The 14,024-nt window shown below is 35.6% G+C and overlaps 1 protein-coding gene across 1 annotated transcript; it reads left to right on the top strand.

Annotated features, from left to right (window-relative positions):
* The first annotated feature begins 249 nt into the window (after window positions 1-249).
* On the top strand, window positions 250-3,105 carry LOC149559361 (transcription factor MYB41-like). The gene is made up of 3 exons (XM_089833290.1): window positions 250-711; window positions 1,721-1,850; window positions 2,007-3,105. Exons 1-3 carry the CDS (start codon window positions 576-578, stop codon window positions 2,881-2,883), a joined length of 1,143 nt encoding a protein of 380 aa, XP_089689416.1. The 5' UTR covers window positions 250-575; the 3' UTR covers window positions 2,884-3,105.
* The last annotated feature ends 10,919 nt before the right edge of the window (window positions 3,106-14,024 follow it).

The following is a 14,024-nucleotide window of genomic DNA, read 5'->3' as shown; positions in this document are numbered from 1 at the left end:
GGTGACAACTTTCCTGGTTTTCATTAAAATATGAATCATATGTGCAATAAAGTAAAAGCCTTTGGAGAAAAAGATGGGTGGAGTTTTCTATCCGTGTGTAGGGGACACATAACCCCGTGGACGGTGCTGCCTTCTCTTTTTTTCTATACGGTTGACTTCATTTAAAGAAAAAACCAAAAATCAATTTTCTCAGCCTAAACCCAAACGTAATTCTTACTTCATCATGCAAACATGATCATTTTATCTCTACTTGCTCTCTTCTCCGCCACATATTGAGCTGTATATATTATGCATTCTGCCTATGATCTCTGTTATGAATGAAGATTGTTGGCTTCTATGATTGAATAGATTCTAGGGAAATAAATGATGGTTTCTCTGGTTCTCTGATCACATTTGGACTTGAATCTTCATAATTGAGAAGTGGGTGGGTTTTGAATAGAATTGGGTTTTTCTCAGGTTCTGTGATTTGCATTTGGAGTTGAATCTTGATAATTCAGAAGTGGGTTCTCTGGTTTTCTTAATAAATTTAGGAGTTGAATCTTGACAATTGAGAATTGGGTTGGTTTAGAGAGGATATGGGGAGAACACCGTGTTGTGAGAAGAATAGTGGGCTGAAGAAGGGCCCATGGACTCCTGATGAAGATCAGAAGCTTATCGAGTACATTAAACGCCATGGATATGGTAGCTGGCGTGCCCTTCCTAAACGAGCAGGTATTGCTTCTATCAGTGATAAGAGATTTCTACAATCTATAATATCACATACTATTGATAGTACTTTTAGAAAATTTTACATGCTTGTGGCTCAACTAATGATCATGTTAGATTACCAACTGAAGTTTTATAAGAGCATCCTTTCTTTGTTCTGATTTGTTTTGAGTTGCACACCATACAAACTCTTTGCTTTCAGTCTGTTGTGATTTGTTTGAGTTATACACCATACAAACTCTTTGTTTTCAGGTCCTTTTGCATTAGCTTATGTTGAATTTACATACAACAGATTTCCAACTTTCATAGAACAAGATTGTTTCAGAATTCAGTGTATGTTGTTACATCAAAGTTTTAGGTCATATTCAATGATCTATCATCATTTTTCTTAATGACAGATTATTGAATGTGAGTCGAAATGAAAAACATATACAACAAATTTAAAAACAAAATTTTGCTTCTTCATATAGACATTGTAGATCATACTTACTAATCTATGATTAAAAAAAATTGATTATTTTAGATCAGATTATTTTGCAGTGGTTTATTATGAATTTACATACAATGGATTTTGAGTTTTTATAGAAACAAGATTGCTCTTGAGTATACAGTATATGTTTCTAAATCAATGTTTTGGGTTACATTCAATGATGTATTATCACTTTTCTTAATGATGGATCAGTGAAGGTGAACCAAAATATGGATGTTCAAAATATACATAATAAATTCAAAACCAAAACTTTGCTTCTTCATATCAACATTTTAGATCAGACTTGCTGAAAATTGATGATAGATCATTGAATGCAATCTAAAATTTAACATGCACAGCAGAAGCAATCTTGTTTCTATGAAGTTGTATTTGCTTTACACGAATCTTTGGAAGGTTTCCAATACATTTAATTTCTTTTCCATGGAGAATTGTTTGATTGCTTCAAACTAGGTTGTGTCTCGTATCATTGTGTAGCAGATTATATGAATTCCATGTTGAGGGTGGACATGAATATTTAATCCGCAGGGCTGTTGAGGTGTGGGAAAAGCTGCAGGCTAAGGTGGACAAATTACTTGAGGCCTGATATAAAGCGCGGGAGATTTTCAATGGAAGAAGAGCAAACCATAGTTGAGCTCCATGCTGCTCTTGGAAACAAGTTAAAATCATAAAACTTCTCTCCTTCTCTCCTTCATGAGTTTAAGAAACTTCATATAAACCATCCTCTTCTATATATATATATAGATATCGTTAGAAGCACTTTCTATTGTTAAATAGCACCATTACTAACAATGAATAGTATTGTTTTGTATAGGTGGTCTACCATAGCGACACATCTTCCAGGGAGAACAGACAATGAAATAAAGAATTACTGGAACACCCACTTGAAGAAACGTTTGATGCAGATGGGAATCGATCCTGTAACACACAGGAGAAGAGCAGACCTTTTGGATCTCTCTACCGTGCCTTCCTTTTATGATCATAGCTCTCTTCTCAACCATGCACAACAATGGGAGAATGCAATGCTTTCAGAAAACCTAAGGCAGGCATTACTAATGGGTGACAATAAGGCAATTCTAGCCCCAGCAGACTTAATGTCAATAGCTAATGACCAGTTCAATTTACAAAAGAGCATGAACAGCTCAACATGGTCACACCATGAGCAAGTTATGGACAGCTCAATATATTATAAGGGACTGCCCCACAATTTGGAGCATTTGTTGCAGTCTCAGACAAATGAATGCACTTCCAACATCAAGAAATGGGAGCAACTTTTGCAGCAGTCAATAGGGTATTGTCCCTCAAATGGCATAAACCCTAATGGGTACATAAACCCTAGTGATGAATATAATGGACCCACTATTTCAGATTTTGGATCTCCATGCTCCATGGATGTACTCAAGATGAAGGCAGAACAACAACAGCAGCCTCAGATGTTGAGGAGTGACAACATGTTTCTTCACAATCAAGAAGATCATCATCACAATATTCTCAATGTTTCTGATGCAGATCTTAAGCCTAAGGTAACCCCATTTGATGAAAGTAATCTCAATGCAACAATGTGGGCTGATCAAGAAAACCCATTGCAGCTAGTGCCTTCAACATTCTGCACGTCAAATAATACAATCTTCAATCAGCCTGAACTGATTCCTTTCATGAACACTAGCAGAATTCTCTTCAATGGTGAATAATGCAAGTGCTTAATAAGTTGTTCCAGCAGTGTCTATCTCAAAACATATGTCGAATCCTTAGGCAGGAAAAGAATTTTGGACCAGGCAGTTGGAACAATTCAGCCCTCCATTACCTTCAGTGCTCGTCAGTGAGATAATTGTAAACAAATTTCAATAATTTATTATGTGTTTTAGCAGCCATAGTGAATAACCATCACATCCTTTTTGGCTTCGGACAAGTAATTCTTTGATTCAGACTCTATTCATGCATTTGTTTTGTAAGCATTTATCTAAGATTACTTTGAATTTTAAGTTCAGATTCTTCATATAATGATATATTTTTTCTGGTTTTTTTTTAACGAATACTGGTGTTAATTTACATGAATACGTGTACCAGTTCTGTTAGATTAAAAATATATGCACATCAGTTTTTTTGAAATTTGAATTATGATGAGCATAGAATGATACAACATTCTTTACAAAGCCGTAGGAGATATGTAGGGAGGAAAAGATGTTCTTGAGAAGGAGAACTCTGTTATCTGTTTAAAATAATAATAATAATATTTATAAGAAAGTAATTCAAAGGATTCAGAAAAGATATCATGCCGATGCTGAGTTGACAACCACGGTACCCTAATAAATGTTCATAAACTTCTCGTGTATATTTGTAATCATAGGTATTAGCTGCAAATTTGGAATGACTGTCTCGAGGATTCTTATAGACCTTTCCTTTGCTTCTCCCATGGAGTTGTTTGTAGTCATGTGTGGCAACCTCAATAACATGACTTTGGATGAGCTCATCACAAGACTTTAGAGCCCTCTAAAGTTAATGGACTCCCTACTACAATGATTCAAAAAAACTGAAAACATTATAGATTTTTCCTAAAATTTCAGCATGAAAAAAATTACTAAAAAACAGTTTGACTTTAGTTTGTGTTCAGTGCATTTTGTCTGGAGATTAGCTTGTCTGAAAGTTAATGGGGTGACAAAAAATATATTTAACCAAAAAAATTTATCTTAATTCATTAATATGATGGATTGATTTTGAAAATTAAAAAGTTAAATAATATAAAAGATTTGATTGAAGTAAAAAAAAAAAAATTAAGAGTAAAATTTAAGATCTTGGAAAAATATGAGTCGTTAGCTATTTATTAGAAAATATTTATTGTTGAACTAGATGAGGTATGGGTGAGAAGAAATAAGTTTTTAATATAAGTTGACTTATAGATTCTAAATGTTTTTTTTTTTTTTTATGAATAGTCATTGTCTATAAAAAAATAATATACTAAGTTACAATTCACAAAAAAGGGCAAGATCATCCCACGAAAGTTCACAAGGCTAAAGGCAAAATCAACAACTATTCATTTTTTTTTTTTAAAAGCAACCCTCAGGCAGCTAAAGTAGTGCTAGCTGAGGGGGGTGGTTCATCCTAATCATGAAATCTCCAATCATCCATGGGATTGGTAGGTGGGCTGGAAACAGTCCAGTCATCAGCAACATCATCGGTGACCTCGTCAACATCTTCGGTATCAAGTCACAGAGGTGAGATAGCCAATTCCAGGAAAAAGGGCCATTTACCATAAACAACACATCAAGCACCAGGAGGAGGCCTAGGGACCAACCTATGCCACCACAGGGTAGGGAAGTCGAGTCACAACGCCAACCACCATCACCACCACTAGGAGAGCGGTGGCAGGAAGCTTGTGAGCATGGCGTATGTGAATGTTGACCAGAAGAGTTGTGCCCCTGACAGTAGGCCCTGAGTGGCATAGTATCAACCGAAGCATCTGGAGGCACTCTAGCAACCATACAAGGGGCATTACTCTAATGATTGAGAAGCTCCTGAAGGTAGGCCATCTCCAGAGCCACCTTATTGGCTTGTACTTGAATCTGCATCATTACATTATTACATATGCATGCTCTAGTGTACATAGCAACATTTATGTTAAGAAAACTGTGCATGAAAATAATAGCATTTCTATCTTTCCATAGAGTGAACAAAATCTCCATCCTGAAAAGTATGCTAGATCTAAGTAAATTTTCTAGGGAACCTAGGATCACCTAAAATAACCATATGCCATGAAAAGGATTTAAGCCAAAATGGCTTAAAGAAATCAAGAATCCAATGCCAGTAGTTTTGAGCACGTCTACAGAACCATAAAATATGAAAAAAGACTTTGGTTGCCCACAAAAAGGACACTAAGGATCTAGAACCCCAATATTCTTGAGTTGAGGCCCAAGGGGAAGACCTTGAAAAGCTAGGCACAAAGTAAAATGTGCAATCTTGGGTTATGTAATAGTTTTCCAAATGGTGTCAAATGTTGGAAATCTGATCGAAAAGCTCATTGTTAAAGACCAAAGAGGGAGATTGTTGTTAACATAATATTTTCAATCATTGTTTTTTCATTGACGTTAAACATTTTATTTGTAGGAATGACATTTCTTATAAGATCCAAGCACTATCACTTAGTTGATTGATGAAGAGGATTTGATCAACAAGATGTAACAAGAGCACCTAAGCGAAAGGTTGAGTTATGATATTGTAATGAAGTGCAAGGATCAATTAAGACAATGGTTGGATGATGTATTGATAACATACCAAAGATACAGAAGTTGGTCACACTCAGAAATATTGGAGGAATAAGTTGTAACAAGGTTGACTACAAAGCTTAAACTAAGTTCATCGATGGATGTTGAGAAAGCTAGTTGAAGTCGAGAAAATTCTCAATTGGAGCTGAGCAAAAGAAAATCTAGTGTGTGCTAAGTGATCTTTAGGTACCGAGTGATGTTCAGGTGCCGAGCATTAGAAAATCTTAGTTGGTGCCAAGCATCAGTAAAAATGTAGTAGGTGTCGAGTAACACAATATGTGCAAAGCATTAAAATTTCAATAGTGTCAAGTTGCTACATTATTTTAAATGATGAAGATTTGCCAAATCTAAGCCAACAAAGTTGTTGCCTTGAATTTTGTGAACTAGTTGGAGGATAAGAATGATGAACTGGTGGCACATAATTCTATGTAAACTATTTTTGAGTGAATTCAAAGGATTATTCAAGAAGTTTCTAGAAAAAAAAAAAATATGGGTTAGATAAAATGAATCCTACCTAATCCATATGAATTGAAATTAAAGAATGGAAGAATCCAATAGGAAGGGAACTCCAAGACTTATATTTAAGGGGTCATAGACCAAGAAGAAAATGCTTCTGATGTTGCTGCTGCTGAAGTGCAAAATTGAGAAGTGGTTGTAAGGGTGTCAAGGTGAAGACATCTGGGAGAAGGAAGAGCACAGAGGCTCTACTTCTACAAGTTTTCAAGAAGAGATGATTGCATTGGTACAATGAGCATGGAGACTCAAGGAGACAAAGCTTGAAAGGAGGGAAAGCTGACAAGGTTGCAGAGACTGAAAGCCAGGCAATGGTATGAGCTGAGAAGTGATCTGAGATCTGCAAGTTAAGTTGTATGTTGTAATCAAGTCAAAGATTTTCTAATACTCTCTAAAAATTGTATTAGATATGGAAATCCTATGGACTTGGGTTGGCCTAACAACCATTTGTAAATCCTTTAACAGGGTGGCATTCTAAGTGAATGTTCTAAAGTCCTCTAACCAGGCCCACTTCTAATAGAATGGTTAAATCCTTTAACCAGGTCACATTTAACAGTGTGTTGTAAGCCTTTAATAGGATAGGCCTTTCATAAGGCATCACTTTAGAAGAGTGAGAATTGAGTAGCATATTACTGGTGGTTTTTCCCAAATTGGATTTTCACGTAATTCACTATGTTATGTGTTGATTTTTTATGTGTTATGCTTGCATGTTGATTTATAGTAAGTTGTTGAATTAGAATGTCTAAGCTTGGATGAATGATTGGTTGAATGGGCTCACTACACTTAGTGAAAAAGTTTGAATAGGACATGTTGGACCTTGAATAATTGATTCACCCCCCCTCTCAATTATTCTAAAGCATTTCTAACAATTGGTATCAGAGCTATCTGCTGATTTAGTTTCAAGGTACTTGAAGTAGGAAGATCAAGATGTCCAAAAGAGAAATTCTCAAGTTCAACAAAGACAACTTTGTTGCATGGCAGAGTCTGATAAAATTACACCTTGGATCAATAGGTGACTATGCACAAACCTCAATTGGAATAGAACATGTAAATCCAGCTGGACCTCTTACTGTAGATGACTTGAGCAAAAGGAAGGAGCACAATCAAGCAATGCTGGAGATTGCCTCTGCACTCAGCTATGCAGGATATGATGCCACTAAAGATTGTGACATTTCATTCAAGATGTAGAAAGCCCTATTAGATATTTATGGAGGAGATCGAAATGTTCAGAGAGTAAAGAGAGAAAGCCTCAAAGGAAAGTTTGATGACATGAAAATGGAAGAAGGTGAAAATGATGCTCAATATGCTACTAGAATGAAAGAAGTGATAAGTGCAATAAGAAGTCTAGGTGGTCAATTGGAAGAATAAATTGTTAACAATAAATACTTAAGAACTCTGCTCCCTCTCTATGCTATTAGAGTTTCATCCATCCAAGAGCTAAGGTGTGTACAAGGAAACACACTAACCTTTGAAGGAATAGTGGGAAGACTTACTACATTTGAATTGTCAAATTTTGACAACTACAGACCTAAGAAACTTGAATCTACCTTCAAGGCCAAGTTGACAATAAAAGACACTGAGGAGGAGACATCAAGCAAGAAGAGAAGAAAAAGAAAACATGCACCTAGAGATAGCAGCACATATGAGGAAGATGTGAAACAGTTAGAAGCACTACTGGCTAGGAGATTCCATAGAGGCAAAGGTAAATTCAAAGGCAAGCTCCCTATCATATATTTTAATTGCAATGAAGTAGGTCATATTGTTGCAAGATGTACATAGAAGAAGAACTACAAAGAAGGAAACACGTATAGGAATAAGAAAGAAGATGATAGCAAAGACTTCAAAGACTATAAAGGAAAAAGCAAGAGATGCTACATTGTTGAAGAAGATTCTAATGAGAATGATGATGAAGTAGTCTATGTGGCCATGAAGGGTGAATCAAATAAAGATGAAGATGAAGCAACAACATTGGTTACCTGTGTGAACAAGAATGACAAGTGGATCATAGATAGTGCATACTCACATCACATGACAGGAGATAAAAGCAAGTTCATTACCTTTGCTCAATATGATGGAAATAGTGTTAGATTTGGTAATGATGCTCCATCTCAAATCAAAGAAAAAGGTTCCATTAAACTTATAGAGAAAATTTCATGTGATAATGCATACTATGTTGAAGGATTGAACTACAATTTTTTGAGTGTATCCCAATTAGGCAATGTAGGTTGAAAAGTAGATTTTGGAAACAAAATTGCCAAGATCTATGAAATTGTTGAAAATCTAATAGGAAAAGGTGAACAAGCTAGGAGTAACTTGTTTTAACTAGATATGGAAGATGCAACTTGTCTTGTTGTTAGACTTGATGATGTGTGGTTGTGGCATAAAAGGTTGTGTCATGTCAACTTTGACAATCTGATTAGGATCAGCAAAAGAATAAAGTCAAAGGGTTTCCCAAATTGAAGAAACCTAAAAACAAAATGTGCAAACAATGTCAGCTAGGGAAGATGACTAAGTTTACCTTCAAAAGAAAAATATACACTTCCAAAGAAGTACTAGAGTTAGTCCATATAGATTTATTGTGTCCAATAGAAGTACAAAGCTACCTAGGAGACAAATACATAATGCTATTTGTAGATGATTATTCTAGGATAATGACTGCTATGTTCTTGAAGAAAAAATCTGATGCATTTCAAATGTTTAAGTGGTATTTGGCCAGAGTTGAGAAGGAAATAGGAAAGAGTCTAAAGTGCCTAAGGTCAGACAAAGGAGGTGAGTTTACATCAAAGGATTTTGAGATATTCTGCAATGACAAAGGCATCAAAAGAAAAATATCAGCACCGAAAACTCCACCACAAAATGGTATTGCTGAAAGAAGGAATAGATTAGTAATAGACTATGCTAGAACCTTGATGAAAAAGAAAAATGTTGCTCTAAAGTACTAGAGAGAAGTTGTAATTACTACAATCTACACATTGAATAGAGTCCAAGTCAATAAAGGCACAAATGCAACACCTTTTGAATTGCGGTATGGTCACTTCCCTAATGTTAAACATTTCAAAGTATTTGGTTGTAAATGCTATATTTTTAAAGACACTAGAAATTGAAAGTTTGATGCAAAAAGTGATGAAGGCATATTCCTTGGATACTCCACTAGAAGAAAAGTATATAAATGTTTGAATACTAACACTAAAAAAATTGTGGAGAGTGCAAATATAAATTTTGATGAGAATGCAAAAGTTCAGGTTGATGGAACTAAGCAATCAGAGAATTGTAGATCCTTTGTATACTTCTATGAAGGAATGACTATTGAAGGCAATGTTGCCACTAAAGTTGGGAATCAGCAACAAATCTTAGTATCAGTCGAGTCACATCTAATGAATGTCGAGCTGCATTTAGAAGTCGAGATGTAGAATGAAGAAAATGTACATTCTGACTCTGAAATTAGTGCACATGAGAGAAATGATGAAGTTTCAGATGAAGAAGAACAAAATGATTCTGAAGCTAAAGGATCAAACATGGAAAGAAGGACAAAACCAAGATTAGCCAAGTATGTAAGAAGACATCACCATGCAGATCAAATCATTGGTGACAAAACTGCTAGACCAATGACAAGGAATAGACTAAAGAATGAATCATGTCTGTTGAACAAGGTTGAGCCCAAAATAGTGAAAGATGCACTACAAGATGATGACTCATTTAAAGCCATGGAAAAGGAGATGGATCAGATTGAGAAGAACAAAACATGGACACCAGTTCGTAGACCAGCTAATAAGAATGTAATTGGTACCAAATGGGTGTTTAGAAATAAACTTGATGAGAATGGCGAGATAACAAGAAACAAAGCCAGATTAATTTGTAAAGGCTATGCACAAGAAGGACTCAATTATGGGAAAACATTTGCCCATGTTGCAAGAATGGAAGGAGTAAGAACATTACTTGTATATGCTACTTACAAAGGTTTCAAAGTCTACCAAATGGATGTCAGGTTTGCTTTTCTAAATGGTCTACTAGAATAGGAAGTCTACATAGAAAAACCAGAGGGATTTGTTGATGACAAGAATAAAGATATGGTCTGCAAACTACATAAAGCACTTTATGGTTTGAAGCAAGCACCTAGAGCATGGTATGAGAGACTAGACAAATACGTTGTGAAGATAGGATTTGAAAGAACAAATGACAACAACAATTTGTATATCAAGGTAGAAAAAAGTAAAGACATTTTGATATTAGAAATCTATGTTGATGATATAATATTTGAAGGAAAAGATGCTCCATGCAGAGATTTTGCTGATCAAATGAAGCATGAGTTTGAGATGTCAATATTTGGAGAAATCAAATTTTTTGTTGGATTGCAAGTACATCAATTGAAGCATGACATATTTGTGATCCAATACAAATACATCAAGGAGATACTCAAGACATTTGGATTAGAAGAGTCAAAACTAGTTAGCACACCAATGGCAATAGGACATAAGCTATCTAAGAATGATGAATCAACTGAAGTGAATTAGACATTGTATAGATCAATGATTGGAAAGTTGCAGTATGTTGTACATAGTAGACCAGACATTGCATTATCTATTGGAATAGTGGCAAGATTTTTTGTAAATCAAGGAGAGAGTCATCTAATGGCAGTGGAGAGAATATTGAGGTACCTAAAAAAAACTAATGACTTTGGTTTGTATTACATGAGAAGTGAAATTTTTGAACTGAGAGCCTACACTGATGCAGATTGGGGAGGTAACATTGATGACAAAAAAAGCACCAGTGGAGGAGCACTTTGCTTGGAAAAAAGATTGATTACATGGACCATCAAAAAGAAAAGTTGTACCTCATAGTCCACTGTAGAAGCTTAATATGTTGCACCTGCTATCAATTGCACTAATATTGTATGGATCAAACATTTGTTGCAATGTTTGAAGGAAGAGGTAAATGAGCCTGTGATACTTTATTGTGATAATAAAAGTGCTATCAACATATTAAATAACCCTATAATGCATGCTAAAACCAAGCATATTGCAATCAAGTATCACTATGTAAGAGAATTGGTGGAAGATAAACAAGTGAAAATGGAATACGTTAACTTAAAGGAATAGATTGCTGACATCTTCATAAAAGCACTACCTAAAGATGCTTTTGAGTATCTTAGAGGTAAGTTAGGGGTGATACCCCTAGCCAAGACTACTTAAGAAAAGGCAAGATTGTCCTACATCAAATGAGCTAATTGTTGAGATATTGCACATTGATGAAAAGGATGTTTACTTTAGGATTCATGCCTAAAGTAATCAAAGCGCAGAAGTTACAAATTAGTCACAAGCAAGGTGACAAAGGGAGAAATTGAAATAGCCTACAAAATGCTACACTTGCATATTAAGATGCTAAAATAGTATGTCTTTGACATTGTTGTCAAAGAGGGAGATAATAGCAAAAAACTGATCAACAACATTTGATCAAAAGCATGAGGGAGAAATGTCAAGAAAATGCAAGAAGGGCAGAAAAGAAAGAAAAAAATACAACAGCTAAGAGGGAGATGTGAAAACTAATGGTAACACAATTACTTTTTTGGCATTTGACTTATTTTTCTAACCTAGTTAGCTTGTGGTTGAATAGTTTAGTCTGATGGTTGATCATTTTGGTTTGCCATCAATGCCAAAGAGAGAGATTATTGGAAATCTGATTGAAAAGCTCATTGTTGAAGATCAAAGAGGGAGATTGTTGTTAATAGAATTTTTTCAATCATTTTTTTGTCATTGATGTCAAACCTTCTATTTGTAGGAATGACATTTTCTTATAAGATCTAAGCACTATCACTTAATTGATTGATGAAGAGGATTTAATCAACAAGATGTAACAAGAGCACCTAAGGGAAAGGTTGAATTATGATATTGTAATGAAGTGCAAGGATCAGTTAAGAAAATGTTTAGATGATGTATTGATAACATACTCAAAGATTTAGAGGTTGGTCACACTTAGAAATATTGGAGGAATAAGTTGTAACAAGGTTGATTGCAAAGCTTAAACTAAGTTCATCAGTGGGTGTCGAGCAAGCTAGTTGAAGCTGAGAAAATTCTCAATTGGAGTTGAGGAAAAGGAAAATCTAGTGTGTGCCGAGTGATCTTCAAGTGTCGAGTGAAGTTCAAGTGCTGAGCAAAGTATCAGGTGTCGAGCATCAAAAAATATTAGTTGGTGCTAAGTGAACTTCAGGTGTCGAGCATCAGTAAAAATGTAGTAAGTGTTGAGTAACATAGTATGTGTTGAGCATTAGGATTTCAATAGTGCCAAGCCGCTGCATTATTTTAAATGACAAAGATTTTCCAAATTTGAGCCAACCTAAGTTGTTGCCTTGAATTTTGTGAACCAGTTGGAGGATAAGGATGATGAGCTCATGGCACAAAATTCTACATAAATCATTTTTGGGAAAATTCAAAAGGATTATTCAAGAAGTTTCTAAAGGAAAAAAAATATGGGTTAGATACAATGAATCCTACCTAATCCATATGAATTGAAATTAAAGAATGGAAGAATTGAGTGGGAAAGGAACTCCAAGACCTCTATTTAAGGAGTCATAGACTAGGAAGCAAATGTTGCTAATGTTGATGCTACTAAAGTGCCAAATTGAGAAGTGGTTGTAAGGGTATCAAGGTGAAGGCATCTAGGAGAAGGAAGAGCATAGAGGCTCTGCTTCTACAAGTGTTCAAGAAGAGATGATTTCATTAGTACAATGAGCATGGAGACTCAAGAAGACAAAGCTTGAAAGGAGGGAAAGCTGACAGGGTTGCAAAGACTGAAAGCCAAGCAATGGTATGAGCTGAGAAGTAATCTGAGATCTACAAGTTAAGTTGTATGTTGTAATTAGGTCAAAGATTTTCTAATACTCTCTAGCAATTGTATTACATATGGAAATCCTATTGACTTAGGTTGGTCTAACAACCATTTGTAAATCCTTTAACAGGGTGGCATTCCAAGTGAATGTTCTAAAGTCCTCTAACTAGGCCCACTTCTAATAGGATGGTTAAATCTTTTAACCAGGTCACATTTAATAGTGTGTTGTAATCCTTTAATAGGGTAGGCCTTTCACAGGGCATCACTTTAGAAGAGTGAGAATTGAGTAGCATGTTACTGGTGGTTTTTCCCAAATTGGGTTTCCATGTAAATCGCTATGTTATGTGTTGATCTTTTATATGTTATGTGTGCATGTTGAATTACAGTAACTTGCTAAATTGGAATGTTTAAGCTTGGATGAATGAATGGTTGAATGGGCTCACTACACTTAGTGAAAATGTTTGAATAGGACATGTTAGACCTTGAATAACTAATTCACCCCCCTCCCGCCCCCCTCTTAGTTATTCTAAAGCATTTCTAATGGTCAAAGTGCTTTCTCCATTGGGAAAGGGAAGAGTACAAATGCCAACACTAGTTTGGGGTATCCACCATCGATAGATGGGGAGAAAGCCATAGATACGCCAAACTAGGCTTTTAGCTAGTAAAGGGAGTGGCAGGATACCACTTCCGATCTATCCACCAAGGCCGAACAAACTGAATACCCACCTTGTGAATTAAGTAGAGAGCAACAAATTGAAAGTCTACCAATTTGAATGGGTAAGATAGAACTAGACTTGCATATCTTCTCAAGATCTAAGACTCATGGAGACCTTGGAGAAGAGATCCTTAGGATTCTTAATGCCATGTTTGAAAAAATGTAGAGCACTAACATCTTGAGTCTTGGCTAGAGGAATACTATGAACGGAAAACAAAGGAGACCACCAAATGTTTTGCTTGTTCAAAGAGAGCCCATCATGGAACCCATCACCAGACCACTAAAGTGAAGCCTTGATAGCTTCCCAAGCTTTCTATATGATCTTGATAACAAAAGAGCCTTCTATGTGCATGGGTTCTCGCATGATGAGAAGGGTTTGAAATCTAATCCTCTTCCATTGAGGCCTGTTAATAGGGAACCCAAAAGAAATGCAATGCCAAACCAAAATCTTCCAAGATTCATCTCCAATAATGGCACCTATGATCCATTTTGTACAAAGAGTGAGACCTTGCTTCTAAGTGGA

The sequence above is a fragment of the Cupressus sempervirens genome, chromosome 5 (genome assembly GCF_028749045.1).
Source record: "Cupressus sempervirens isolate cs-2001-9-10 chromosome 5, ASM2874904v1, whole genome shotgun sequence".
NCBI lineage: Eukaryota > Viridiplantae > Streptophyta > Pinopsida > Cupressales > Cupressaceae > Cupressus > Cupressus sempervirens.
The sequence above is the reverse complement of the archived record's forward strand: the minus strand, read 5'-3'. Positions and strand labels throughout refer to the sequence as shown.

Coding starts and splice junctions, on each gene's coding strand:
- LOC149559361 (XM_089833290.1), top strand. CDS start 576: ATGGGGAGAACACCGTGTTGTGAGAAGAATAGTGGGCTGAAGAAGGGC. Junction 712..1,720: donor TGCCCTTCCTAAACGAGCAG/GTATTGCTTCTA, acceptor TTTAATCCGCAG/GGCTGTTGAGGTGTGGGAAA. Junction 1,851..2,006: donor CATGCTGCTCTTGGAAACAA/GTTAAAATCATA, acceptor TGTTTTGTATAG/GTGGTCTACCATAGCGACAC.